This window comes from Hevea brasiliensis, chromosome 1 (genome assembly GCF_030052815.1).
Source record: "Hevea brasiliensis isolate MT/VB/25A 57/8 chromosome 1, ASM3005281v1, whole genome shotgun sequence".
NCBI lineage: Eukaryota > Viridiplantae > Streptophyta > Magnoliopsida > Malpighiales > Euphorbiaceae > Hevea > Hevea brasiliensis.
In genome coordinates, this window is record NC_079493.1 from 118,284,861 (window position 1) to 118,312,211 (window position 27,351).

The 27,351-nt window shown below is 30.9% G+C and overlaps 4 protein-coding genes across 4 annotated transcripts; 2 read left to right on the forward strand and 2 right to left on the reverse strand.

Annotated features, from left to right (window-relative positions):
- Positions 1–3,761: 3,761 nt before the first annotated feature.
- LOC110649100 (protein LURP-one-related 5) lies at positions 3,762–5,311 on the forward strand. The gene is made up of 2 exons (XM_021803513.2): positions 3,762–4,460; positions 4,673–5,311. The coding sequence occupies exons 1-2, from the start codon at positions 4,236–4,238 to the stop codon at positions 5,063–5,065; spliced, it is 618 nt and encodes a 205-aa protein (XP_021659205.2). The 5' UTR covers positions 3,762–4,235; the 3' UTR covers positions 5,066–5,311.
- An 8,065-nt stretch (positions 5,312–13,376) lies between these two features.
- LOC110649096 (uncharacterized) lies at positions 13,377–14,902 on the forward strand. The gene is made up of 3 exons (XM_058154299.1): positions 13,377–13,818; positions 13,899–14,074; positions 14,234–14,902. Exons 1-3 carry the CDS (start codon positions 13,377–13,379, stop codon positions 14,900–14,902), a joined length of 1,287 nt encoding a protein of 428 aa, XP_058010282.1.
- Positions 14,903–21,718: 6,816 nt separating this feature from the next.
- On the reverse strand, positions 21,719–22,788 carry LOC110649101 (cucumber peeling cupredoxin-like). Its single transcript, XM_021803514.2, has 2 exons — positions 22,526–22,788; positions 21,719–22,404 (listed from the first exon to the last, which is right to left on the reverse strand). Exons 1-2 carry the CDS (start codon positions 22,701–22,703, stop codon positions 21,944–21,946), a joined length of 639 nt encoding a protein of 212 aa, XP_021659206.1. The 5' UTR covers positions 22,704–22,788; the 3' UTR covers positions 21,719–21,943.
- A 2,433-nt stretch (positions 22,789–25,221) lies between these two features.
- Positions 25,222–26,150, reverse strand: LOC131180858 (cucumber peeling cupredoxin-like). The gene is made up of 2 exons (XM_058148794.1): positions 25,904–26,150; positions 25,222–25,785 (listed from the first exon to the last, which is right to left on the reverse strand). The coding sequence occupies exons 1-2, from the start codon at positions 26,079–26,081 to the stop codon at positions 25,325–25,327; spliced, it is 639 nt and encodes a 212-aa protein (XP_058004777.1). The 5' UTR covers positions 26,082–26,150; the 3' UTR covers positions 25,222–25,324.
- Between the last annotated feature and the right edge of the window lie 1,201 nt (positions 26,151–27,351).

A 27,351-nucleotide genomic window follows, 5' to 3' on the forward strand; every position in this document is an offset into this window, starting at 1 on the left:
AACACTGCCTGGGATAAATTAAGAGGCTGAGAGGGCTTACAGTCTAATGTCTAGAGCTCCATTATGCCAAAGTGAAAAATCTTACGATAGAAAAGAATATACATGATAATGACCTTTTTTTAATTATTATGAAATTAATTTCATATTGATGATATAATTTTTGTGCTGTAATCGTTTTAGAAATAGAACTCATATTAAATATATATATATATATATATATATATATATTAGAGGATATTTGACTTAATTACTTACCTTTAGCTTTTAATTTAATATTTATTTTTTAATTTATAAATTAATTTATAAATAAATAATTAATTATTTAATAAAACTATTTAAAATTAATTGTTAAGTAGTTTAAATATTTAGTTAATACACACTTAAAAGTAATTTAATTTGTTAAAAATTAACAAAAAAAGATATATCATAATAATATATTCTTTTACTTAATCAAAATATAATTTTAAAATAAATATATATGTAATAACTTTTAATTTATTTTAAATAATTTTTTAATTTATAAATCAAATTAAATATTAATCTTCATATGCTTTTTTTACTTATAAATAAATTTGACTAATTTATAAGTCAAATCAAACACTCTCTTAAAATTAAATATGTAAATTCATATGTTTACACTGTAAACTCAAGTCGAAGATATTATTTGTTATCATGTTATTTATTTAAATTTCTTTCTAACGGGTAAGAAATATGAGTACAAGGTTTCAAGCTCAATAAAATTGCTATAAAGCCCATAAGAGAAAACCCAAAACCTAAACCTCCAACAGCCATGACATTGAAACTACAACACCACTGCTAACAGAGAAATCCCATTGCCAAAGGGAAAACTGCATAAATGTCAAAGAAGCACAAACAGGGGAGACTTAACCAAAACAGAAGGTAAGTACAACTCCTCTCCATAGCTAAGAGCTTCCGGATAAAGCCTTGAATCTAAAAGCAAAGGGTGAGAGATCCGGCAGCCAGCTATTGCACAGGAAGCTAGGCACAAAGGCCGGACAAGCCCGGAAAGGCATGGTACAAATTCGGGCTACTCAATCTCATATAGCACTTATGGAAATGGTGTCCAACTTAGAACAACACCGTCACTTTCGAAGACACCAGCTGGTAGGGACCCCCAGAGAAATATCTAAACCATCCACAAGTGCAGATCGGTTCTACATCCCTCACCATTAAGCGCAGATCTTCAATCTAACAAAAACAAACCAACAAAAACTATAACCAACCCAACCAAGAGAGGAGAGGGAAGAGATAGCCCTTCTGCTGGGGAGAAGGTAGGGGTACTAAAAACACCCCATTCGAAGTAAGGGTACAAAAAACTTCTAAAATTAGAAATTGAAAAGCAGTGCAACAAAAAGGGGGAAAAAAGAACACACACACAAAGATTAAAGAAAACTAGAAGAAACATAGATAAAAGAAGAGATGGAGAGTGGGGTCATTGATCAAGAGGCTGAATTTTCTCTAGACTACAAATTGAATTTAAGAATTTTTTTTTTTTAGAGGGAAGGAGGAATTTTCTTGTTTAAAGAGAAAATATAGTTTTCATTTAGTATTGTTCCCACTTTATTTAAAAATTTGGTTTATATTCAATCACAAATTAGAAGAAAAGAAAGAAAAATACACTTAAAGTTTGAATTACAGAAGGTGGGATTGAATTAGATGTCCTGTCCCACAAGATATGGCATTAGCAGTTGAACAAATCCTTGTTCCTCTTTTAACCTATCTATAGAATATCAAAGGAGGGGAAGAAAAAGAAAACAGAGTGGCGGTGGTGGAGAAATGGAATTGACTTTAGAGTTGCATTAGCATTGGCTCTCAATAAATTTCTAATTGGGAGATTTGACAGCCGGTGGGGTTAGCCTTGGTGGGTCTTTATGGGCATGTATGGCCGCGGGCGTATCGCTTCTTCTTTCTCATACAACTTGGCCTTGTTCACACTAGCCGAAGCCACTTGACATTTCTGTATACGATCCCTTAATTTTTAATTTTTGAAAAATAAAATATTTTTTTAAGTTAATAAAATATTTCTATTTGCCTTCAATCTTTAATTTAGTTAAATTTGATTTTGAGGAGCTTAATTTGTTAGTCAAGCTACAAAGTGAAAATGCCAATTAAAATGAGGTAAGAGTTGGCATGTGCTTTTTCTAATAATATCAACACTATATATAGAAATAAACAACCCATCTGAGTATAGCAATCAATTGAAGTTATATTTTTAATAAAATATAAACAAGGACAGATTCATGAACTGGAAATAGGGGAGAATAACAGAAGACATGACATTATACATCTATATGAGTAGAAGTTTGACGTTGCAACTACTAGAACAAATATTTGATGGCAAGGAAAAGTTGATTTAAATAATTATATGCTATTCAAATAGGATACTTAGACATTCGAGTAAAGAGTTATTCATTCAAATACATATATGAATATTCAGGTTATATAAAGATAAAGATCCCCGTATAATTATCGTAGACAGAATCCCATATTCTTGAAGATTTTCAGGCAAAGCAGATTTTTAACCCCACTCAATCACAAATCCCTAATCTTAATAAGAATCTACACCAAAACCTATATAAGGACTAGATATGCGTATTAATTTAATTAATTCTATTCATTCATAGTCTCAACTTAAATATCAGAATCATAGTTGTTAAACCCAGACCAAATCTTAATCCGATCGACTTGACAGTTGAATCAGTAAATCGGTGTGGCCTAATTGACCCGGTTAGTTCAATTATACAATAAAATTTTTTTTTATAGAAAATTGGACTCAAAATATCATAAAAAAAGTCTCTAAAATCCAAATTAATTGAGCTCACTTAGTATCTATGTGTTTTAAATTTCAATATATTTATTTTTAATATATATTAAATATTGAAAAGAGAATCATATATTTATAAAAATTTGTATGCATTATATTACTTATACACTTTTACATAAAATTTAAAAATACTATTTATATTTATTAAATGTAACTTAATAAATGTTAAAGTTTTGTTTTAAATAATTAAAATTTAATTAATTATATTTATTTATATTAATAAATATTATATTTAATTAATTTTAATTAATTTATATATTTAATTAATATTTAATAACTCATGGGTTAAATCATTAAATCATTGATTGAACCACTGATTTATTCATCTGGTCCTTTTGTCAAGTCAACCTTTAAGCCAGGTTTAATAACACTAATTGGAATGGTAGTCAACTATTCTATCGTATTATAGATTCAATACCCAAATCCATTGTTCTATACCTGCACCCGCATAAGAGTAGAACAATATTTTTAATGAAAATTCAATATGTATTATAATAAAGATTAATTATAAATTGACATTTTTTTATTTTTTTTAATATCTGTTTACAAGTTTGTTATATTTTTTAAAAATATTAAAAATTAATAATTGTCTTTTTTTTTCTACATTACTAAGAAATAAGCGTTTCTTTTTTTATAAAAATTTTCTTTAAATACTATATGATCTAAACAATATACAGCTAATTTACAAGATAAAAATCAGATAAATTGAATATATAGCTAAGTTCATAAGATAAAAATTAAATTTATAAATATGAAAAGAACAGTTTAAAGTAAATATTTTGAATTAAATATTATACATAATTTATGCATAATTAAAATAAATTTATTTCTAGATTAAAAAATAAATTTTTTTCTTCTAAAAAATATTTATCATATTAAAAATATTTTAAAAATAAGAACAATTTAATTGTACATTATATAATAAAAATAAGCTTTATTCAATTCTCAATTGCTTTTCCCAATTCCACATTTCCAATAACATTATTCCACAATATTCAAATCAGTAGATCGGATCAGATATTCCATAAGCTCCGCCGAGCCGCCCGAGTTACAACCGAGTCAACTCGCTAACCCTACAAAATGAAACCGAGTTACACGTATTGGAGGCACTATACAAGATTCCCGATATAAGTTTCCCATTGAACCCGAAACATGGATTTAGACAGAATCAGTGACCAGAGATATTTTACTATCAACCGCACGCATAAGCATTAACCCTCTAGCTCTATACGCGTGCTTTCTCTCTCACTCGCTCTTAGAGCACTATATAAATTCGCTTCAACGCTATCATCCCTTCAAACGTTCATTTTTCTGCCTTGGGGAACACCACAAACACGGACTTTAGGAATCGTTTCGTTTCAGGAGCCCAAATCGAAGAACAGAAGAAAGAATGAAGGGAGGATTGGTTGTAGATAGTGGATTTATATACGAAGACGAGAAGCATCTCACAGTGCTTAAAACCTCTCTGTTCTTTGCTAATGATGGCTTCACCGTTTACGATTGCAAAGGCCAATTAGTCTTCCGAGTTGATTCCTACGGCCCTGATACCCGCGACACCGGTGAAGTCGTTCTCATGGACGCCCACGGCCGCTGTCTTCTCACGGTGAGAAAAAAGGTACTCTCTCTCTCTCACTCTCTCTCTCTCCCACTCAGCCAGTCACACAAATAGAGCTTAAATAAATTCACTGAGAATTGAATTAATATGCGATTTTGATTTGTGGGTATATAAAAAATTTTTTTTTGTCTAATTTTAGTTTCTGGGTATGGATTTATTTCAATTTTTGTGTTGAAACCAAGTGAGTGAAATCTGTGACATTTTTGAAACAGAGGCCGAGTCTACATCAACGGTGGGAAGGCTATCTAGGGGAAAGAAGAGAGCGTCAGAAACCGATCTTCAGCGTGAGGAGATCATCAATAATCCGACGGTGCAGCGTGGCCGTGGAAGTGTATGGGAATCCAGGGGAAGAGTACCAGATAGAAGGGTCCTTCGCCAATAGATGTTGTACAATCTTCAATGCACAGAAGGAATCAGTGGCTGAGATCAGACGCAAAGTGGATGTCTCTACGAACGTGGTGCTTGGCAAGGACGTTTTCTCCCTCTGCCTAAAGCCTGGCTTTGATGGGGCTTTTGCGATGGGATTAGTTCTTGTTCTTGATCAAATGAACGGTGATGATTATGTGGATGGTGGAGCTGAGGTGCACCCGGCTGCAGAGGAATAGTGCGTTCATGATGTGTGGTGGTGATTTTTGGGTTGGTGGTCTTGTCTCTTGATCGGGAAACCATTTTATTTTATTATTATTATTTTTTTTGTCAAAAGATTATGTGTAATAGGGATAAGAACTTGTATGTTCATATGGAAATAATTCATAATCTCCTTTTCATTGGATGTATATAGCAAGAGAAAGAAGAGTACGGAATGAATGTTTTTGGGTATAAAATTAAATGATATTGTAAATTAATTTTTATATTGATTTTTATTTAATTTATAAGATTTGAAAAGTAGTTTCACTGACCATGAATTTTATCGGTGAGCTAATACAGAGACTAAAGATTCAATCTTGCGTACGCGGTCTCAAGCAAACGTCACTTCTTGATCAACCGGTGTCATCCTCCACCAAATGCATTGCCCTGCACATGCACATTGGAATGGGTCAGTTTTATATATATATATATATATATATATATATATATATAAACGTCTCATAAATTGTATAATTAAATTATCTTTTTAATAAAAGTTATAAAATTTTTATAAGATTAATAATGATATAATTATTAATAAGTAATTAGATATTGCTCAATTTAATGGAAAGAATAAATTTTTATAAAAATTCAATTCAATTGATTTATTTTTTTAATATATCAGTGCATTTTAAACTTTAATTTACGGAAAAACATAGAGATCAATTATAAAAAGTAATAAAGAAGCAAACTATATAAAAAAAACTATAAAATTAAAAAGAAAAAGAATTATAAAACGCTTGAATCTTAAAATTTTCTTGAAAACCATAAAACCATAATCTGGAATTTTAAAAAAATTACAAAAGAAAGTAGTCGAGGATTGCAACAGATGGTAGAATGATAGAAAATTGACCAAGCCTGTGATGGTGGATCGAACGACCGAGGGATATGCACAATTTTTTCTTTTTGGATTTCGATGAGATTTGAGGTTGATATAGTCATATGAGTGTGTGGGAGACAGATTATTTTGTTAGGTAGGGGCTATGTACAAAGAATAAAAAAATATTAATTCTTCATTAATTACTATTATTTTTATTCATAGTTTGAAGTCATATAATTTTGTAGTAAAAAAAAAAAAAGAGGTAGGTGGAAAATGCCTGTGTATATGGAAGAGAAGAGGGAAGGTGGAAGTTTAGAGTGGGGCGAGATGGGGTTGTTTGGGTTGCATTCACAGTGAAAAGTGGATCAGACATCGATCAAGGGGATGAAGATTAGGAGAGTTATGATAGATAGGAATGACAATAGAATAAGCCGGGGCGGGGATCGTTTCCATCATCCTTGCCCCACAGAAGATTAGAGATGAGGCGGGAACTTTCTCCTTGGGGAGTGGGGTGGAACAGGTTTCCTTAAAGAGACTTTTTTTTTTTTTTTTTTTATTTTCATGTGCACTATAAAATATAAATTTATTCATTAAAAAAATAAATTATAAGCTAGAAATATAAGTTTTAGATATAATTTTAATAATATATGTATATATTAGCAAGGAGGAGAGAAAATAAATGTGAAAATCTCAATCAAATTAGGTGCATTAAGGATAAAGAAGGAAAAATGTTAATGAAAAATAAGGACATTAAAGAAAGATGATGAAATTATTTTAATGATCTTTTTAATAATAGTCAAAATGGTAATAGCGTGAATATAGATTACAGAACAATAAAAAATAATGTGAATTATACTAGAAGGATTAGATCTTTAGAAGTAAAAAAAGCACTTAAGAGAATGAAAATAGGTAAAGCCTGTGGACCCGATGGAATACCAATTAAATTGTGGAAGTGTTTGGGAGATATATGAGTAGCATGGTTAACTAAATTGTTTAATAAGATTATAAACTCAAAGAAAAGGTTCGATGAATGGAGGAAGAGTATTTTAGTACTCATATTTAAAAATAAAGGAGACATACAGAGTTGTTCAAACTATAGGGAAATTAAATTCATGAGCCATACTATGAAGCTGTGGGAGAGAGTTGTGGAACATCGACTATGTGATGACACTTCTATCTCTCTCAATCAATTTGGCTTCATGCCCGATTATTCAACTATGAAAGCGATCTTTTTTATTAGAAGCTTGATGAAGAAATATAGAGATATGAAGAAAGATCTATACATAGTTTTTATCGATTTGAAAAAGGCTTATGATAGTGTTCCAAGAGATGTCTTATGGAGAGTATTAAAACAAAAGAGGATATCTATTAGGTACATACAAGTGTTGAAAGATATGTATGAAGGGGCAACTACTATTGTGAGCACAGTGGGATGGGACACAAGAGATTTTCCTATCTCAGTTGGATTACACCAAGGTTCAGTTGTAAGCTTTTACCTTTTTACATTAGTTTTAGATGAATTGACGAAACATATACAAGAGAGTATCCCTTGGCGCATAATATTTGCGGATGATATATTTCTGATAAATGAGACCCGAGAATGAGTCAATAGAAAGCTAGAGTTTTGGAGAAGTACTCTAGAGTGAAAGGGCTTTAAGTTAAGTAGAACGAAGACAGAATACATGCATTGTAAGTTCAGTGAAGGCCGAACTGGTGATAGGGAATGAGTTAGTTTAGATGGAGTGGTACTGTCCCAAAGTAATCACTTTAAATATCTCGGCTCAGTCCTTTAAGTAGATGGGGGATGTGATGAGAATGTTAGTCATAGGATTAAAGCCGGATGGCTGAAGTGTAGACGTGCCACGGGAGTTTTATGTGATCGCAAGATTCTCAATAAGTTGAAAGGAAAATTTTACTGTACAGCCATACGACTAGTCATGTTATATTGTAGTGAGTGTTGAGCACTGAAAGAGTCATATGTGTCTAAGATAAGAGTTGCGGAGATGAGAATGTTAAGGTAGATGAGTGGCCATACTAGACTAAATAAAATTCGTAATGTGAGTATTAGAGAAAATGTAGGAGTAGTGCCAATTGAAGATAAGTTGAGAGAAGAGAGATTGAAGTGGTTTAGTAATGTGATGCGTAAACATACGGAGGCTCCAATTAGACAAGTAGAACACATTAGGTTACATGATAAAAAGAAAAGAAGGGGTAGACTTAAACTGACGTGGAGAATAGTAGTACAACATGACCTAGAAGCATTACACATTTTCGAGAATTTAACCCAAAATCGTTTAAAATGGAAAAAGAGAATTATCCCAAATTTTTGGGATAAAGTCTTAGTTGAGTTGAGTTGAGTATAAATGTGTGAATGAGGGGGCGAATTTTTGAACGGATACAAATACCCTTAATTTTTAAATTATTTATATTTTACAAATAATTTATTTCAATTAATTTCAGAATTAATGGTAAAATCTAGAAATTAAATTGTAAATTCTCCAATAGATTTAAAGTGTATTTGTCTTGTCTCCCTGGCAAGTTGAGAGCTTTCTTGTTTGCTCTTGCATGACAAGTTTTTGATTTTGTCTTCTTCGCTGTTTTGTTTTTTCTGGATCGTTGTCTTGTTTGGTGGGTTCTTTTGTGATGGCTAGTAGTTTTGGTGGTGGTAAATCTATTGAGGATCAACATAATTCATTGTCACTAGAGGATAAGGATGTTGACTTCCTTGATTTATATGAGATTGAGGAGGAGAGGATTGAAGGTCTCAAATGGCGTGTTATTGGTCGTTTCCTGACTGATAGATCCATTAATTTCATTGCGATGAAAAATACATTGGCTTCGTTATGGAGACCTATTAAAGGTGTTGTTATTAAGGAGTTGAGAATTAATCTTTATTTATTTCAATTCTTCCATGATCTTGATATTGAAAGGGTTACGAATGGGGTTCCCTGGACATTTGATCAACACATTCTGATCATGAAGGAGTTGTCAGTAGGTGAAAATCCTTTATAGGTTCCTTTGGTGTCGGTGGAGATGTGGGTGCAGGCTTATGATATTCCTAATGGTTTTATGACAGAGAGAATTGGGAATGCTATTGGTCAACACAATGGAACATATGTTGAATCTGATCCTGATAATTTTGCAAGAGTGTGGAGAAATTATATGCGGATAAGGTTTCTATAGATGTTTGTAATCCTCTTAAAAGACGTATGAGGGTTAGCAGGAGAGGAGGAGATGACAACTAAATTGATTTCAAATATGAACGCCTTCCTACATTTTGTTTCTTTTGTGGTATCATGGGACATTCAGATAAGTTCTGTGAAAAGTTATTTTATGTTGCTCATGATAAAAGGGACAGAGCTTATGGTGCCTGGTTGCGTGCTCCTCTTCGTAAGCAAAATCAAACATGGAAACGGTGGCTGAGATCGGGACCATCGGTGATGACAGAGGTTGAGGCTATAGAGGCAAGGATGGATAATTCGGGGATGGAGGCAGAATTCGAGGGAGTTGATAGGGGAAACAGAGGGAAAGGAAAGAATATAGATCATGGAGGAAATCAAGGTAATTTTGATTTAGGAGGCAATAAGGGAGATTGTGGTGGAGGGAAAACTCCAGCTAATAGAAATTTGAATAAGGAAGGACCAGCGGTTATTGTTATTCTGGGCCGGACTATCATAATGAGGACTTTGTAATTATTGAGTCTAAGAGGCGTAGGAATAAGGAATCTGGGTCGGGTATAAAAGGAGGATGGATATGGACTCAAATCAAGAGACTGAGGAGGTTGTTGGTTCAAAAAACGTGATTGGGGCAGCATCTAGTTTCCAGACCCGCCAACAGTTATGAGTTCCATAGTCTGGAACTGTCACAGGCTTGGGAACCCAAGCACAGTTCAAGTTCTTAGAGACCATGTGTCTTCAAAGTAGCCCAATTTTATTTTTTTGATGAAAACTATGGTAGCTAGAGAGAAGGTGGAGATTAGGGGTGGGCACGGTTCGATTTTGAACCGGAACCGGTTCGGTTAAAATCGGACAAAAACCGGTCAAAATTGGAACCTGCTTCGAACTGGACCGAAATCGTCCTTCTGCTGTTTGGTTCAGGTTCATATTTTTTAGGAACCGTGAACCGGCGGTTTCAAATCGGATTGAATCGATAGTTTCGAATCGGACCAAACTGACGATTTAAATATAAAAAAATTTAATAAATATCTCACCCCACTCCTAATTTATTTATATATATCATTAATTTTCTACACAACTATTTTCTACTCTTTCTTTAATTCTTAATACTTTTTTAATTTCTCTCAAATTTTCTAAATAATTATTTTCTACACTCCTTTTAATTCCCAGTACTCTCTCAATTTTCCTACTTTATTATTTTATATATTCACTAAAATTTTCAATACTATCTCAATTATTTTTTTGTTATTTTATATCCTCACTAAAATTTTCAATACCCTTTATTTTAATTTTTTTTTCTCTTTTAATCTTTTTTAATTATTAATTATCATATAATTTTTAAAATAAGCCAAGCAATAGAACTAGAAATTTTGATTCTTCTAAATTCTAAAGGGACACATAGGTAAAAATAAGTTCATACACTTTTTGCTAATTTCTTTAAAAATTTTTTTTTTCGTCTCTAACATTTTAATCAAGTTCAAGTCTTTACTTATTAAATTTTTCTTAAAGATAAATTATTTTCATTCTCATTTTTCTTATTTTATTTTGATTGAAAAATTTTTAAGAAAAATTAAAATATTTTTACAAATATAATTTAATTCTAAATCAATAAAATTTTTTTCTATTTTTTTTTTGTTTAAGTCACCCTTAAACCGCCCCTAAATCGCTCCCAAACCGTCTTCTAAGCCATCTTGAACCTTCTTTTTTAAATCGCCTTTTAAACCATTTTAAACAGGGGGCTCGAACTAGAACCGACGGTTCAGAAACCGTCTCCTAACTATTTGATTCAGGTTCATAATTTCATTAAACCTGAATTGGCGGTTTAGAAACAATAACTGGTGATTCCTGAACGAACCATGGCCAGTTCCAATGGAGATGGTCAAAAGGGAGTTATGTTATGAGCGTCTCTTTACGGTTGATCCAATGGGGCATGGGGGAGGTTTAGATTTGTTATGGAAGAATAAAAATTTAGCTAAGTTGATTAGTTTTTCGAAGAATCACATTGAAGTCTCTATTGATATGCCAGGTTTTGGGGTTTGGAGACTCATTGGTTTTTATGGTTTCCTTGGGAGACATAAGAGGAGGGAATCATGGAATCTATTACGTAGGTTGAAAGGTGATTCGTTGGTGCCTTGGTGTGTGATGGGAGATTTCAACGATATTTTGTCTGAGACTGAGAAGAAAGGTCATTTATCTCATCCTAATTGGTTGATAGAGGGTTTTCGTAGTACTATTGAAGATTATGAGTTATGTGATTTGGGTATGATAGGTGATGCCTTCACGTGCGAGAGCAGTAGGGGGAAGGATTCGTGGATTCAGGAGAGATTGGACCGAGAATTCAGTTCTTATAATTAGTGTCAAATTTTTAAGGATGCTAAGGTGTATAATTAGAGGGAAGCTATTCAGACCATTCTCCTATCTTTTTGCAGTTTGAGTGTAGTGGTTCAATTTTTTCGGATTAAGAAATTTCGTTTTGAGAATAGTTGGGTTAAGGAACCTGATTGTTGTGATATGTTGGAGGCTGGGTGGAGAAAGGGTCAAGGTTTAGGTATTCAATCTCAAATTCGTGCCTATAGTGTGGAGTTGGAGATTTGGGGGGAGGCATTAAGGAAGAATTTCAAGATTAAGTTAGATGATTGCAAGAATCGCATGAAGCTTCACCGAAGAGGCAAAGATGTTGTGTCGGTTAAGCATTTTGAAGACGCAAAAATTGAGTATCAGAAGCTTCTTAATAGTCAAGAGGCATTTTGGAAGCAAAGGGCCAAGCAGCATTGGCCGAGTGGTGGTGACCAGAACTCAAAAGTTTTTTCATGCCATGGCCTCAGCTTGTAAGAAAAACAATTTCATTAACAGGCTTAAAGATTATTCAGAGAATTGGCATGATTGCAAGAATTGGGAGACTTGATTATCAATTATTTTGCTGATCTTTTCTCTTCTAAGGGTAGTGTTAAGGATGAGGTGGTCAGGTGTGTAACTTCCCGTACTTTGGAAGAACAGAATAATCTTCTTTCTTAACCGTTTATAGATGATGAAGTGAAAAGTGTTATTGGTTCTATGCATCCAGATAAGTCTCCAGGTCCGGATGGTCTCAATCCTGGGTTCTATCAGCAATATTAGAACATTGTTGGATCTGATGTAACAGAAGCCTGTCTTAGTATTTTGCGATCAAGTTCAATTCCTGATGGTTTGAATGATACAGCCATTGTTCTTATCCCCAAAAAGAGTTCTCCGATTTATGTCACTGATCTTCGACCCATTTCCTTATGTAACATAATCTACAAAATTATTTATAAAGTCCTTGCCAATCGTTTGAAACTTATTTTGCTTGATGTTATTTCAAATGTCCAGAGTGCTTTTGTGCCGAAGAGGATGATAACTGATAATATCATGGTCTCTTTTGAAGTTATGCATTATCTGAAAAGAAAAACTCAAGGGAAAGATGGTTGGGCAGCACTTAAACTCGACATGAGTAAAGCATACAACAGAGTTGAGTGGGGTTTCTAAAATCCATAATGATCCAAATTGGTTTTAATTCTTTTTGGATTGAGATGATCATGTCTTGTATTTCTTCAGTTAAATATCACATTGCGCATGGTGGGAAGAACTATAGGCCTATTATTCCTGATCGTGGCTTGAGGCAAGGAGACCCGTTGTTTCCTTACTTGTTCTTGTTATGTGCCGAGGGTCTCTCTTCCCTATTGAGAAACCAGGAAGAAAACGGTTTAATTCTTGGTTGTTGGATTGCTACGCAAGCTCCTTGGGTGTCCCATCTTTTTTTCGCCGATGACGGTCTTCTCTTTTTCAAGGCTAATAAGACAAAAGCTCGGAGAGTTAAAGAATGTTTATAGTCTTATGAGGCAGCTTCTGGACGGGTAATCAATTTCCAAAAATCATCTATTTCTTTTAGCTCTAACTGCTCAGCCAATTATATTTCAGAAGTTTTTAATGAGCTTGATGTGGTGAAGAAAGATGATTATGGAGTTTATTTGGGTCTCCCTTCGTATGTTGGAAGAAATAAAAAAGAATTTTTCGACTCTGTTAAGGACAAGACCTGGAAGAGGATCCAAGGTTGGAAGAAAAAGCTCCTTTCTAGAGCAGGGAAGGAAGTTCTGTTAAAAACGTTAGCTCAAGCTATTCCTAATTTTGTAATGAGTGTGTTCAAAATTCTGATGGATACTTGTCTTGCTATTGAGAGGATGATGAATAGTTTCTGGTGGGTTCGAAGGACAACAATGGTTCGAGGATTAGATGGATGTCTTGGGAGAAATTAAGTGGAGAAAAGAATGTGGTGGGATGGGGTTCCGCAGCTTAAGTGATTTTAATCTAGCTTTGTTAGGAAAACAGGCTTGGCGACTGATCCAGAGGCCTAATTCCTTGGAGGCCAAATTGTTTGCTACCAGATATTATCCTTCAGGTGTGTTTTTTGATGCTACATTGGGCAACAATCCTAGCTTTGTGTGGAGAAGTGTTTTCTCTGCAAAGGATTTTATCAAAGATAATTGTTGTTGGAGGGTGGGTAATAGAGAAGACATTAGGGTGTGGTCTAACCCGTGGCTTTATGGTAGTAATAACCCTTATGTTGTAACAGAGATGGTTGAGGATTTGAAGAATATTAGATTAAAGTGTGTAATGAAAACTGATGGTTTAAGCTGGGATGAAGAAGTTATTCAGGATAAAGGGATGCGGAGCAGATTCTTTAAATCCCTTTGGGGATTAGTTCTAGACCAGATCCTCTGTTCTAGATGGGGGATAGTAAGGGGGTGTATACGGTGAAGAGTGGATATAGGCAAGTTCATGTGGATCATTTTAATGTAGATCAATCCTCTGTTTTGGTGTGGCGAAGACTACGGAAATCTGCTATTCCTCCTAAAGTTAAAAACTTCATTTGGAGGGCGATTTTAAATATTCTTCCAACTTGTTCTAGCTTAAGTGGCAGAAGGGTTGATGTCTTTGATGTGTGTCCTATGTGTGGGGGTGAACGTGAGACTGCTGTACATGTGCTCTTTAATTGTGTTTATGCTCAGAATTGTTAGAACTCTTCTCCTTTTGGTTTATGGCATTCTAATGTTCATTCCACCTTTGACTGGCTGTCCAATTTATTTACTCTTGTTGGTATGGAGGGGTGTAATTATGCTCTTGTCTTAGCATAGAGAATTTGGGACAGTGGAAACAAGAAGGTGTGGAAGCAACAGAATATCTCTTCTAGTTTTGTTGTTTCTTCCGCTCGCAGATATCTTCTGCAGTGGCAAGATGCGCAACATCTTCAGCTGATCGACCATGCTTCTTCCTTGCTTCGACATCAAGTTAAGTGGTCTCCTCCTAGTGTTGGTCGTCTGAAGTGTAATTTTGATGCTGCTACTAGTTGTTTGCATAATCGTGTGGCTACTGGTTGGATTATCAGAGGTTCTGCAGGTCAATTTCTTGCAGCTGGTTTTAAAACTTTCGAAGGAGGCTCTAATGCTTTGCAGGCTGAAGTGTTGAGTTTTAAGGAAGCTTTGAACCGGGTGAAGAACAATAATTGGGGAGCAGTTGACTTTGAATCAGATTCTATGTTACTGTTTCAGTCATTCTTTAACTCCTTTACTGATTTATCTTACGTTGGGGTGCTTATTGATGATTATCATTGTTTTTTTAAGGAACTAGGTGATAGTTCCCTTTCTTTTATTAGGAAATCAGCGAATCAGGCTGCTCAGTGTTGCACGAGCGTCTGTTCTATGTCTGGTTCCTTGGAATGGAGTTCTACTGCTCCTTCCTTTCTAGAGGATGTACTAAACTTTGATCTTAATTATTGCTTGAATAAATCCATTCTTTTTTGGTAAAAAAAAAAAAAGTTTAGAATTGATATAAATTGAAATTCATAATTCTAATTGTGGTCAACTTCTACTTAATTACTTTTTTTTTTTATTGCCGTCCAAAATAAAATTTTATAAATAAGAATTCCTTAAAATTATAAATTCATTTTTCATAAAAAAAAAATCATAATTTTCATGTTCCAAAAAAATCAATTTTTATAACAAAACTAAAAATCAGATATTTATATTTTTCTAATTATAATTATAATGTAAATCAAACTCAAAGTGCTTTTAATTTTTTTCTTTTTTTTAAAATTAATTAATGATAAAGAGTATATCTATATATAATTTTATAATTAATTAATAATATATTAAATGCATAAAGTGAACAAAATTTTGAACCGATAAAAATACTCTTAAATTTTATATTATTTATAATTATGTTATTTTTCATTATTTATATTAATTTTAGAATTTTTATAAATTTAAAATTTCTAACCTTACTTTTAATTCTATTTAAGAAAAATTTCTATTACAAGTTAAATTAAAATCTTATAAAAAATTAATAAATAAATTCATATTTCCTTAAAAAACTCACGAATTTGTTTTAAAAAAATAATTTCAAATTAAATGACTTTTAATTATACTAATAATTAATACTCTAAATTATAATTAATAAAATTTTATTTTTCTCAATTCTATTTCAATTTGGAAACGCAAAATTAGCTAATCAAAATTAAATTTCAGATAAAAAAAAAAGTAAATACTATACTCAGTTAAAAAAATAAAATTTGTGAACTCATAAAAAGGCTTCAACGATGAAAGAAATTTTTTAGATTTTTATTAACATTATGTATAATCTCGTGGCTTAAATATATTTTCTAAAACATTATATAAATATGACAGAAGCTTTTTTTTATATATATAATTAGGAGCGGACACAAAATTAAAAATGGAAGAAAATAAAAATTAAATGTCATATAATTATTTTAATTAATAAAAATTTATAAATCATACTTTTATAAAAAAATAATTATGATTTTTTATAAATTATATATTTTATTAACTTTAAATAATTAGGAATAACTTAATAAAAAAGATTAATAAATCATAATTAACATTCATTTTATTATTTTTTAACTGTGGATTAAGACATTAATTTTTAGAGAATTTAATTTATCATTTGGAGATTAAAGTGTTAAAGTGTCATAAAAAAAAACTAAATTTGATATTTAAAATTTTAATTGTGTGCAGACATATTTTTAAATTAATTTTAGTTTAAAATAATAACTTATAATTATTATAATAAATAGTAATAATTTGACTTTATGGGCATAAATAAATGGATATAAATTTTTATACCATAAAAATTATATTTTTTTTTTCTAAATATTTCATCTATTTTCATAATTGGTAAAATTAATTTTAAATATTAATTAATTAGATACAATTATTACTCCTAAACTTTGAGAGAATTTTTAAAGACAAATTTAAAAAAATTGGCCAATAAAATTAAAATTTTTAATAATTTAAATAAATATTAAATTTGTAAAACTTATATTTATTATTTATTTTTTTAAATAAAAAAGGAAAGCAATATTTTATTTTTAAATAAAAATGGATGCGTGGGTCTACCACTATGTACAACATTGATAATAAAAAAATAAAATTAAGCAAATAAAAATTAATAAAATTTATTAAATATAAATAATTAAAAATTTTAATTATATATATATAAGTAATTAATAAAAAAACTTAATGCATAAATTTTAAATAATTATTATATATAATTTTAATTGTAAAACTTTCAATATAATTTTTTTTTGTTATTCACTCTAATTTATAATTTTCTCTCACTTATATATATATATTAGACATAATTTAAAAGTATATAATGAAATATTTAGTGTGTTATCACTAAATTGATAAAATCTTTATTTTATTAAATTAATATCTTAAAAATTTATGTCATTGAATAATATTATTTAATAGAGTAATAAAATGACAATAATACTAATTGAAATAAAAAAAATTATCATTTTAATATTATGATAATATAAAATTTTATGATACTAAATTAATGAAAATGAAAATTATCTTTCTTAAATAATCAAGCAATAAACCACATGTTGTATTTCTTAAATTCTCTCTATATAATTTCTATTCATACAATTACATTTATATATAGAGAGTTTTGCTTGTTCTATTGGTTGTTGTTTTAAATTCAATAAAGTTTTTTTTAAATATTATATTATATTTGTTTCAAAAGAAAGTGTTATGTATTATTTTTATGCTATTCTTTTTTCATAAACTCTCTGCGTTTTTATGTTGAATATAATTTATTACAAATAGTTTTTGGTGTAACATTTCTCATTCTAGGTTGGTTTGTAACTAATTATTTAAATTTTATTATTATTTACAATTAGATCATAACTAATTATTTAAAGACTCAGTTATAATCTGGTTTATTTTAACATAATTGATTTTGCCTAAAATCTTATTTACATTTTGTGGATTAAAGAAATCCAATTTATTTTCTTTTAATTTAGGGAGAGAGAACTTTCACTGTGGTGATGGATTGTTTTCTTACCCGAGTTACTAATTAGGAATAATTTTCTAATATTTTATGAATTATTAAGTATCACCTCAAATCTTAAAAGTACGTATTAAAAAAATTTAAAAATATATATACTTGTAAAATTTATATATAGGGTCCATATAAATACGGGAGAAGAAGAATATTTTTTTATAAAGCAAATTATTAAATGCACTTAATGTATATATATTTCTACTCATAAAATAATAAATTTTTTTTTATTTTTATGATATAATTACTTTTATATATAAAAATTTGCCCTTATATAATGCATTACTCAAAATCATATCACATCAAAACTCAAGGGAAAGTAAACAGAAGGGCTGAAGAGCTTCAAGTATACTAATAATTTTTATTTTGTAAAGACTAATCGTTTTGAGTTGAGGTTTGGAGGGATATATATATATATATTTTTTGATATAGTATCACCTAAAATATCATAAATAAATATAATTTTAATCCCACCTTATTAAAGATTTCGAATCTCATTCTAATTTGACTCTCTTTAAAATGGGAATTCCTACTCCAAATAGGAGTCTACCCAATACTTATATAAGGAACTCAAACCTTCACAGTCAGGTATATTATTATATCTAATCAATTCTATATTATACTCAGTTCCAATTCGGTATTCTCCCTTATCTTGTTTTGCAGGTTCATACACGCAAGAAAAATCCACGACCAGTATCATATATTATTCTTAAAATATTTTAAAAAATATTTTTTTAAAAAGTTATTTAATTATATTAAATTTTTATTACTAAAACATATAAATTTAATTTTAAATCAATTTAGTTTTATGTAACCATCATATTAATAATATTATTAATATCATTCTCAAAGGTTGGAGCTTATATTTAAGGCTCTAAGTTATTGAGTTCGAATATCGCACATAAAATATTTTTTTGCCTTTTCTTAATCAATACACGTGATCTTCCTATTTTAATTAAATTTAACGTTTGAGCTATAGTTGGCTAAAACCTAGATCTCTCCTGGATATGCATGAATATGATTCTCATAATATATATATATGCCATTTTTGAAATAACTTTATATGAAATTATGAAAAGAAAAAAAAAAGTTGTAATATCAGTACTCGTTGTAATGACATTTGATTTCTATTTTCCAACCTAACTAAGCACAACAATAAATAATTTCAAATTAAAACACGCGCATGAGGGAAAAGGAAACTTCATTTTCACGTTTTATAATCTCTCTTTCTATATGATATTATATATCTTAGTGATGTATTATCATCTATTAATCTTATACATGTAAGATCATGTATAAACTAGAAAATAAAGGTAATCTTCTTTCATTTTTCATAGAATGTGATAAATCTTACGTGGAAATATTAAAATTAAGATTTATGTAATTATACATGCATTAAAAACATAATCTCACTTGTATCACATAACCGCATATATAATCACATCATAGTAGATGGACTATATACGTAGATTTTATAATTTAAATGTACATTTTTTACTGCAGTAAAAAACTTTGTATATTCTTTTCTGTTTTCTTACTCATTATGGGCTACATTGAATAGCCTTATAATCACACAGATCTTTCAACTTTCCATTTTTAGTTATGAAAAGAATCACTTAACACCATAATTAAATAATCTTATAATTATTGTAACCTATATAATAATGATAATTGGTACTGATATTATACTATATCAGTAACTATTTGAATTTTTAGCACATAATAAGCATTAAGTCAATGGTTAATAAGCTTATATTTTAAATATATCATTAGACTTATAAATATGGGCTTTGAACTGTTATGAGTGGACTATATTCTACATCTTAAAATAAAATATTGAGAAAACTCGAACGATGAGACTTTTCTTACTTTTTATGCTAGATGAAAACAAATCAGGCTTCCTTTAGCTAATTGCATCCACTTATTAATAATTAAACATTTAAACTATTTAAGTGGGCAATATCTTCAAGGGTTCTACGTGTTTCTATATACAGCATTCAAACGTCTCTTTTTTAACTAATTATTAGGTACACTAGGAGCACTAAAAAATAGTGCTCATTCTCTCACAGAAAGTGAGTCCTTCCTATTATATAGAGAGTGAGTCCCACATGATACCGGGTGCACCTAATAATTCCTCCTCCTTTTTTATTCCGTACTATTTTTTTCATCGATATCCACCGAAGAAAGTCCACCCTCCAACTGTATATAATGGGGCACAAAAGGCATACAAAACTATGGCAGAACAGAAATTAATTATTATTCCCTTACTTTTTTAATGAATCGAAATCTTATTATAAAGTGTGTACGTACGTGCATGTGTCACTTATAGCCAAAATTTATAAAGCAAGAGGAAAAGAAGATGGATCCGAAAGAGATGAAATATTCCATACCATTTGCAAGACGACAGGAGGGGAAAAAAAAATCCGTGTTGAATTGCAACTTGTGGAAAATGTGTTCTTTTAAAGGACTGGCAACCAGCATGTCGGAAAGCAAGGATCGTTCTCCTGTTTTTATCTCTAGCGGAGAGTATTTAATCAGTTCGGTTTCAAATCAAATCGAATTCGAGAGAGAAAAATTGAATTGAATCGAATTAATTTTATTTGGTTCGTAACTATTCATAACCATCATTTTGAGGAAATACTCAAATCTCCAAAACGCTGTCATTGAAATCTCAAATTGCTAGTAAAAAATTCATAGCAACAATAACAATGAACAAATTCAATCAACAAACACTTCACAGATTCAATCAACTCATTAAAAGCATTTACAGCAGCAAAATCAATCAATTAATTCCATTATTCATAAAAACAAATTACATTTCACAGATTTGAAGAAAGTTTGAATTAATAAAAAACCAATGGAGAGAGTGATGATGGCACAATGTGAGGCACAAAACAGAACAGAGGACAATGGACAATAACATCGAGGTGAGCACTAATGGCGTTAAGGTGAGCATGTGTTTGCATAGGTATCTGATCGATCAAGGTAACTAGGTGAGCATCGATGGTGTGAACCATGTGGTTCGATGCTCATGAGATTGGTGTAAAATGACGCAATGGGTCTCTCTTTGATGGTGCGATTCAACAATACTTTGGGGTCTTGAGGTGAGATGCGGCTTATGGGAGACAAAGGTGAGATGGAATCGTGGAGGTGGAGGTGGAAGTGGGTGGAAGCGAAGAAGAAGAAGAAGTGGTGAAGAGAAATCGTGTCATAAGAACTGAAAATTGAAAACTGCTCAGCCCTACTTAGAAGTTCGAAGTCTGAGGCGTCAGGGAGTTCCTTTTTAGGAAACTAGCAAGGCGAATTACCCGCTAGGACTTTTTTTTTTTAATTTTAATTTATGATTACATAATATAAATTTATTTATTTAAAAATACATTATAAGTTAAATATATAAGTTTTAAATATAATTTTAATAATATATCTATATTTTTTGTCAAAATTATAATACTTATATACATAAATACAAATATATAAAAATAAATTATTTTTTAATAAAAAATAATAATATATTTAATTTATAAAGCGATTACAAGGATTCAGGTATGGCCTTCAAATGAACCAATTAAGTTGTATATATGATGCTAAAATTATTTATTTATTTAGTTTGATGAAAGATATATAAATCATTTAATAAAAGCGAATTGAAAAAAAAAATAAAAGATTTAACTGAGTATTATAATGCAGGGTCCCATGGAAAGCGATCGAGCTTAAGAAAAAGAAAAGAAAACAATATTAAAGGAATGAATTCTTCTTTTTAGTAGCCACAACATACCCATGGTATTGACTATTGAGAGCAGCCATACACGTTGTTTTAATTGCGTTGTAATCTTGGCATCTCCAGAATTTATTGTTCTATAATGTTAATTAATTATGCCTTGCTTAAACTAATCATGATAATACTTATTATTATTTTATTTGGCAAAATGGACAGATAAATTTATAAATTTAGGGTCTATGTCTCTACCTGAATTCCATTAATAAAAGGACTGAAAGATACATTTCAGGGCTGCCTGCAACTAATTTACATTTTTTTTTATAATATAGATTTATATGGGGTATGAATCATATCTTTGATTTTTCTTGTATATATTTTTCTCATCAAATCTTTACTTTAATTTAATATGAGAGAGAGAGAGAGAGAGAGAGAGAGAGAGAGAGAGAGAGAGAGAGAGAGAGAAATTGGAGAGAAGATTCAATATTCAATATGGTAATAGATTTTTAACAAAAATTTGAGAAAAATTCGACCACACATATAATTAACAATCCTCTGATTTTATTCTGCTGCAAGCCTTAAAAAACATTACATAAATACACTGGAAATGGCCTATCTGAATTTGGATTAAAAAAAAACTATAACACTACAGATCAATAAGACCAAAATGATCTCTGTCAAATATTCAGAACTTTATTATATGACAATAATAATAAATTCTCCAAAGAAAAACACATATTATCATCCATCAAGTATAGCAGTATCCCTATAACAGGAAACCCATGATAACAGCCAATGTGGAAACCGAAATACCAGCCAAGAGCTTAGAAGATGAAGATCCTGGTGGAGGAGGAGGGGCGTTGGGACCCATTGCCCTGGGATTTGAAGGGCTTGTTGGGGCACCTGCTGGGGCATCTGGTGGGCAAATGGCGGAGGTGTTTGTGGGTGAAGGACTGGTTGATGGTGGGGAAAGCCTTGGGGTAGTGGAGGACGGTGGGGAAGCGCCTGGTGTGCCTCCTGATGATGAGACAGTGATGGCTAGTTTCTGGCCTAGCTGACAATGCTGAGAAAATGTACAGATGTAATAGTGGTCGCCAGCAGAGTCCAGGGTGAAGTTGACAGGGCCGGTGGTAATTACGTCTCCGATAGGATTTGAAGAAGAGCATGCATCGAAGGATGTCTTCTGGACTCGGAGTACATCGTGCTTGTTGGTTTCGAAGTTGAAGGCTGAAAGTCCATGAATTAACAAGCTTATTATATTTTGCTTATTTGCAATTAAAGACATTATATTACAACTGTAGTTTGTTATAATAAAATGTTGATAGCGGAAGAAGAGGCAAAGACTTACTTAGGATATCTCCAACTACGAAATTCTTGCCATTAGCCCATTCTGTGTAAGCTTGAGCACCACCTTGCAGAATTGTCCAACCTGAGTTATCCCCCACCACATGCACCGTCTGTGCCGCCGCACATTGCAACAAAACCACCACTACAAACCCAAAAGCCACACCAATAAAACTTGCCATTTTCTTTATACTTTTTCCTCTCTTTAAATATCCTTCTCTTAGTTAATTTCTGGTATATGAAGCAGCTACTTGAATGAGAATGCCAAGGTCACATGGCTTTTAGCCTATATATACAAAGAGGACAGGGGTGGAGACGTGGAATTGGCAAGAATTAGACGCAGCGAGTCCACCGCCGGAGACCTTTTATGCAAAAGCCTTAAATGCTTAATTAATAGGCCTTGGCGTGGAAATTTCCATTCCAAGACTAGTCTACTCCACCTCCATTCTTGTCTGTACATTGTTCTCTAATGACTTGACTTGGCCAATTAGCTTCAAGCTTGCAACTTGCAAGAGACTTTTCCTTTTTTTTTTTTTTTTAATTTATTGATTAACATTCTCTAACAATTAATAAGTGTTTAAAAATTTTGAAATATATAAAATTACGATTACATATAATATCAAAATGATGTTATACTATGATAAGGTTAATAAAATTTAAGTAACTATTAAAAAAATATATATAATATTAAAAAGTTTTAAATTTTAATTTAATAATATTAATTTTCTTTAGTTTTTATAAGTCCAAACATATTTGAGAGTCAAGTTGTTGTCTGAAAGTCAATAAATTAAAATATAAAATGTTCAAACTAAACTGCCAGAATAGTTGGAGTTTGAATATATATATATATATATATTGTTCTAAGAAAAATGGGGCAAGGAAATGCGGAAATGGGCTTTTATTTTCTTCTTCTATGTTCGACTTATAAAAATACGACTTTTTGGGCACAAATTATTTGCGTGCTATTTACCTTTTAATTTCATTTAACATTTTCTCACGTATGAATGAATTATAGACATTCCAGCAATGCTAAGATTTCAATGTCTCAAATTTCTAATTAGAGCGATTGTGTAATTAAAAAAAAAAAAAAAGAAGAATTCAAATTTTTTATAATTTCTTAACTTCATTGTAAGCGTTTTATTAAAACTTAATAAATTCTCTAATGACAAAAAAAGAAGTAAATTGCTTAGTGCGATAGTAAATTAATTGCTCTTGAAATATAAATTATTATGCATTAAAAAATATATGAATCACTTTTTCAAAAGTAATATAGGAAAATGTAAATTATTAAGCTTAAAAGTAAATGATTGTGCTTGAAAAAGAAAATCAATACTTAAAAGAAATGTTTTTGCTTGAAAAAGTGAATCAGTAAGTTAAATCTTTGTGTCTGTAAGTTAAATTGCCGACACTTTTTTGTATAAGTAAAGCTAAATAAGCAATCCGTAAACTTGTGGACGATTATTATTATTTTATAAGCATTACTAACATGGCAAAACATAGGTTTATTAGTGACGTTGTATAGATAACACTTATTAACGTCGTCGTGTAGATAACACTTATTCTTTAAGCGTCACAAAATTAACCATGCTTAAGCATGCTTTCTTCTTGTTTAGTTTGAAAAGATTCCATTTTGCAACATAATTAAGCACAACAATATATATAATTGCAAATAAAACACGTGCATGAGGGAAAAAGAAACTTCATTTTCATGTTTTTATAATCTCTCTTCATTTTCATTTTATTCCTTTAATCAATTATCTTATGAATCAATTAAGTTATATGTGATATTAATTTTATTTATTTAGTTTGATGAAAGATAAATTATTTATTTAATGCAAGTTTAGAAAAAAAACAACTTAGTGTTTTTTTGGAAAAAAAAATTGCATTATAATAATGTGTGGTTTCCATCGAAAGCAAGTTTTGAAAGAGAAAATGAAAGAAAAGAATATATGAATAAATAAAGAAACTTTTTTATTTAAATTTAATTTATTAAAAAGTATATTTTTCTTATTTATTAAATACATAAAATTTATATATTTATATTTTTATTGACTGGGTTAAAGGTTTAAATTTGAGTTTTAGATAAATTCTTACTTAAATTCGATTCATTATTAATTCAAGATATAAATATGTGACACTGTTTAATAGGTGAGTCCTATCATATATATATATATTGTTTTGAGTTAATGATAGATAAGAAAAAATTTTAGTTGCATATATATATATATATATATTAAAGGATTGAAAGGTACATTAGAACTAATTAACTTTTTATTTTAATTTTGTTCTTATAATATAGATGAATATGTGAGATGAATCAAACTTTGATTTTCTTGTATTTTTCTCATCAAATCTTTAATGTAATTGAGTTACTAAGATTATTAATTAATGGTAAAGGTCTCAAAGACCATGGAATTGAGACGAGACTTTTTTTTTTTTTAGAAAAAAAAAGCATGTAAAGTTTAATTATTGTCTTAAATAGTACAACTTCATACAAAATATAACTATAAATGCATAGATCAAGTAGTACAAATCTAATAATCTCTAACCTTGTCGCAAGCTCTAGGATCCATAAGGTGTTAAACAACTATCAAATTATAACAAGATAAAAGAGAGAGTGAGAGAAATAGGAGAGAAAAATTCAATAATATTCAATATGCTAATAGATTTTTTTTTTAACAAAAATTAAACCACACATAATTAACTATTAACCATCTGATTTTATTATGCTGTAAAAAGAATACATAAATAAACCAGAAATGGGAGAGAAACATATCATCATCTATCAAGTATAGCAGTATCCCTAGAACAAAAAGCCCATGATAACAGCCAACGTGGAAACCGAAATACCAGCCAAGAGCTTAGAAGATGAAGATCCTGGTGGAGGAGGAGAGGTGTTGGGGCCCATTGCCCCTGGAGTTGAAGGGCTTGTGGGGGCACCTGCTGGTGCATCTGGTGGGCAAATGGCGGGGGTGTTTGTGGGTGAAGGACTGGTTGGTGGTGGGGAAAGTCTTGGGGAAGTGGAGGGCAGTGGTGAGGCACCTGGCGTGCCTCCTGATGAAGAGACAGTGATGGCTAGTTTCTGGCCTAGCTGACAATGCTGTGAAAATGTACAGATGTAGTAGTGGTCGCCAGCAGAGTCCAGAGTAAAGTTGACAGGGACGGTGGTAATTACGTCTCCGATAGGATTTGAAGTAGAGCATGCATCGAAGGATGTCTTCTGGACTTGGAGTACATCGTGCTCGTTGGTTTCGAAGTTGAATGTTGAAAGTCCATGAATTAACAAGCTTATTATACCTTGCTTATTTGCAATTAAATATATTACATTACAAGTCAAGTTTGTTACAAAAAAAATGTTGATAGCGGAAGAAGAGGCGAAGACTTAGGATATCTCCAACTACGAAATTCTTGCCATTAGCCCATTCTGTGTAGGCTTGAGCACCACCTTGTAGAATAGTCCAACCTGAGTTATCCCCCACCACATGCACCGTTTGTGCCGCCGCACATTGCAACAAAACGACCACTACAAACCCAAAAGCCACACCAATAAACATTGCCATTTTCTTTATATTTTTTCCTCTCTCTAAATATCCTTCTCTTAGTTAATTTCTGGTATATGAAGCAGCTACTTGAACGAGAATGCCAAGGTCTCATGGCTTTTAGCCTATATACACACAGAGGACAGGGGTGGAGATGTGGAATTGGTAAGAATTAGACGCAGCAAGTCCACCGCTAATAGGCCTTAGCGTGGAAATTTCCATTCCAAGACTAGTCTACTCCACCTCCATTCTTGTCTGTACACTGTTCTCTAATGACTTGACTTGGCCTTAGCTTCAATTTTGCAACTTGAAAGAGACCTTTTTTTTTAAAAAAATTTATTGATCAACATTCTATAACAATTAATAAGTGTTTAAAAATTTTGAAATATATAAAATTACGATTATATATAATATCAAAATAATGTTATACTATGATAAGGTTAATAAATTTTAAGTAACTATTAAAAATATATCTTTAATATTAATAAATTTTTAAATTTTAATTTATAAATCCAAACATTTGCTGTCTGAAAGTTAATAAATTAGAATATAAAATATTCAAACTAAACTTCCAGAATAGTTAGAGTTTGAACATATATATATTATTCTACCAAAAATGGGACAATGAAATGCTGAAATGGGCTTTTATTTTCTTCCTATACGTTAGACTTTAGAAAAGTTTACGACTTTTTGCGCACAAATTACTGCGTGCTAAATATCTTTTAATTTTATTAAGCGTGTTAAAAAAATTATTTAACATTATCCCAATTATAAATATTTCAGAAATGCTAAGATCTCAATGTGAATTAAATATAGATATGTCTCGAACTTCTAACTAGAGCGATTGTCTAATAAATAAAAAGAATTTAATATTTTTTTTTAATTTCTTAATTCCATTGTAAGCGTTTCATCAAAACTTAATGGATTCTCTAATGACTGAAAGAATATAACAATTAATTGAAGCTACAGACAGGTCAAAGAAAAGGTGCTGCAAGTTATCACAGCAACAGAAAAATATGCAGCACCACCAAAAGTGAAACGGTGCAAATTGAAACTGAAAGAAAAGTTTTGTAAAGTCATGTAAAACGCACCTTAGAAAAGATTGAACCATCGCAGAAGAAGATTGAAACGTGAAACATCCTCAGCAAGCAAAACAGAGTGATTTAGCGCAGGAAGATTTGTTGATTTGTTATCAATTTGTTACAGCTGTTATAGAAGTTTCTTAAATCAGTTTTTGATTAACTGTAAATAGTTCTATATATACTGAGAAGTTACAGACGATTGATTGTAT

Excerpts from the sequence above, each read along its gene's own strand:
- LOC110649100 (XM_021803513.2), top strand. The coding sequence starts at position 4,236 with ATGAAGGGAGGATTGGTTGTAGATAGTGGATTTATATACGAAGACGAG. Across the intron at positions 4,461-4,672 it reads TTCTCACGGTGAGAAAAAAG|AGGCCGAGTCTACATCAACG; the intron begins GTACTCTCTCTC and ends TTTTTGAAACAG.
- LOC110649096 (XM_058154299.1), top strand. The coding sequence starts at position 13,377 with ATGGGGTTCCGCAGCTTAAGTGATTTTAATCTAGCTTTGTTAGGAAAA. Across the intron at positions 13,819-13,898 it reads AGTTCTAGACCAGATCCTCT|ATCAATCCTCTGTTTTGGTG; the intron begins GTTCTAGATGGG and ends ATTTTAATGTAG. Across the intron at positions 14,075-14,233 it reads GGGGTGAACGTGAGACTGCT|AGAATTTGGGACAGTGGAAA; the intron begins GTACATGTGCTC and ends GTCTTAGCATAG.
- LOC110649101 (XM_021803514.2), bottom strand. The coding sequence starts at position 22,703 with ATGGCAAGTTTTATTGGTGTGGCTTTTGGGTTTGTAGTGGTGGTTTTG. Across the intron at positions 22,405-22,525 it reads CGTAGTTGGAGATATCCTAA|CCTTCAACTTCGAAACCAAC; the intron begins GTAAGTCTTTGC and ends ATGGACTTTCAG.
- LOC131180858 (XM_058148794.1), bottom strand. The coding sequence starts at position 26,081 with ATGGCAATGTTTATTGGTGTGGCTTTTGGGTTTGTAGTGGTCGTTTTG. Across the intron at positions 25,786-25,903 it reads CGTAGTTGGAGATATCCTAA|CATTCAACTTCGAAACCAAC; the intron begins GTCTTCGCCTCT and ends ATGGACTTTCAA.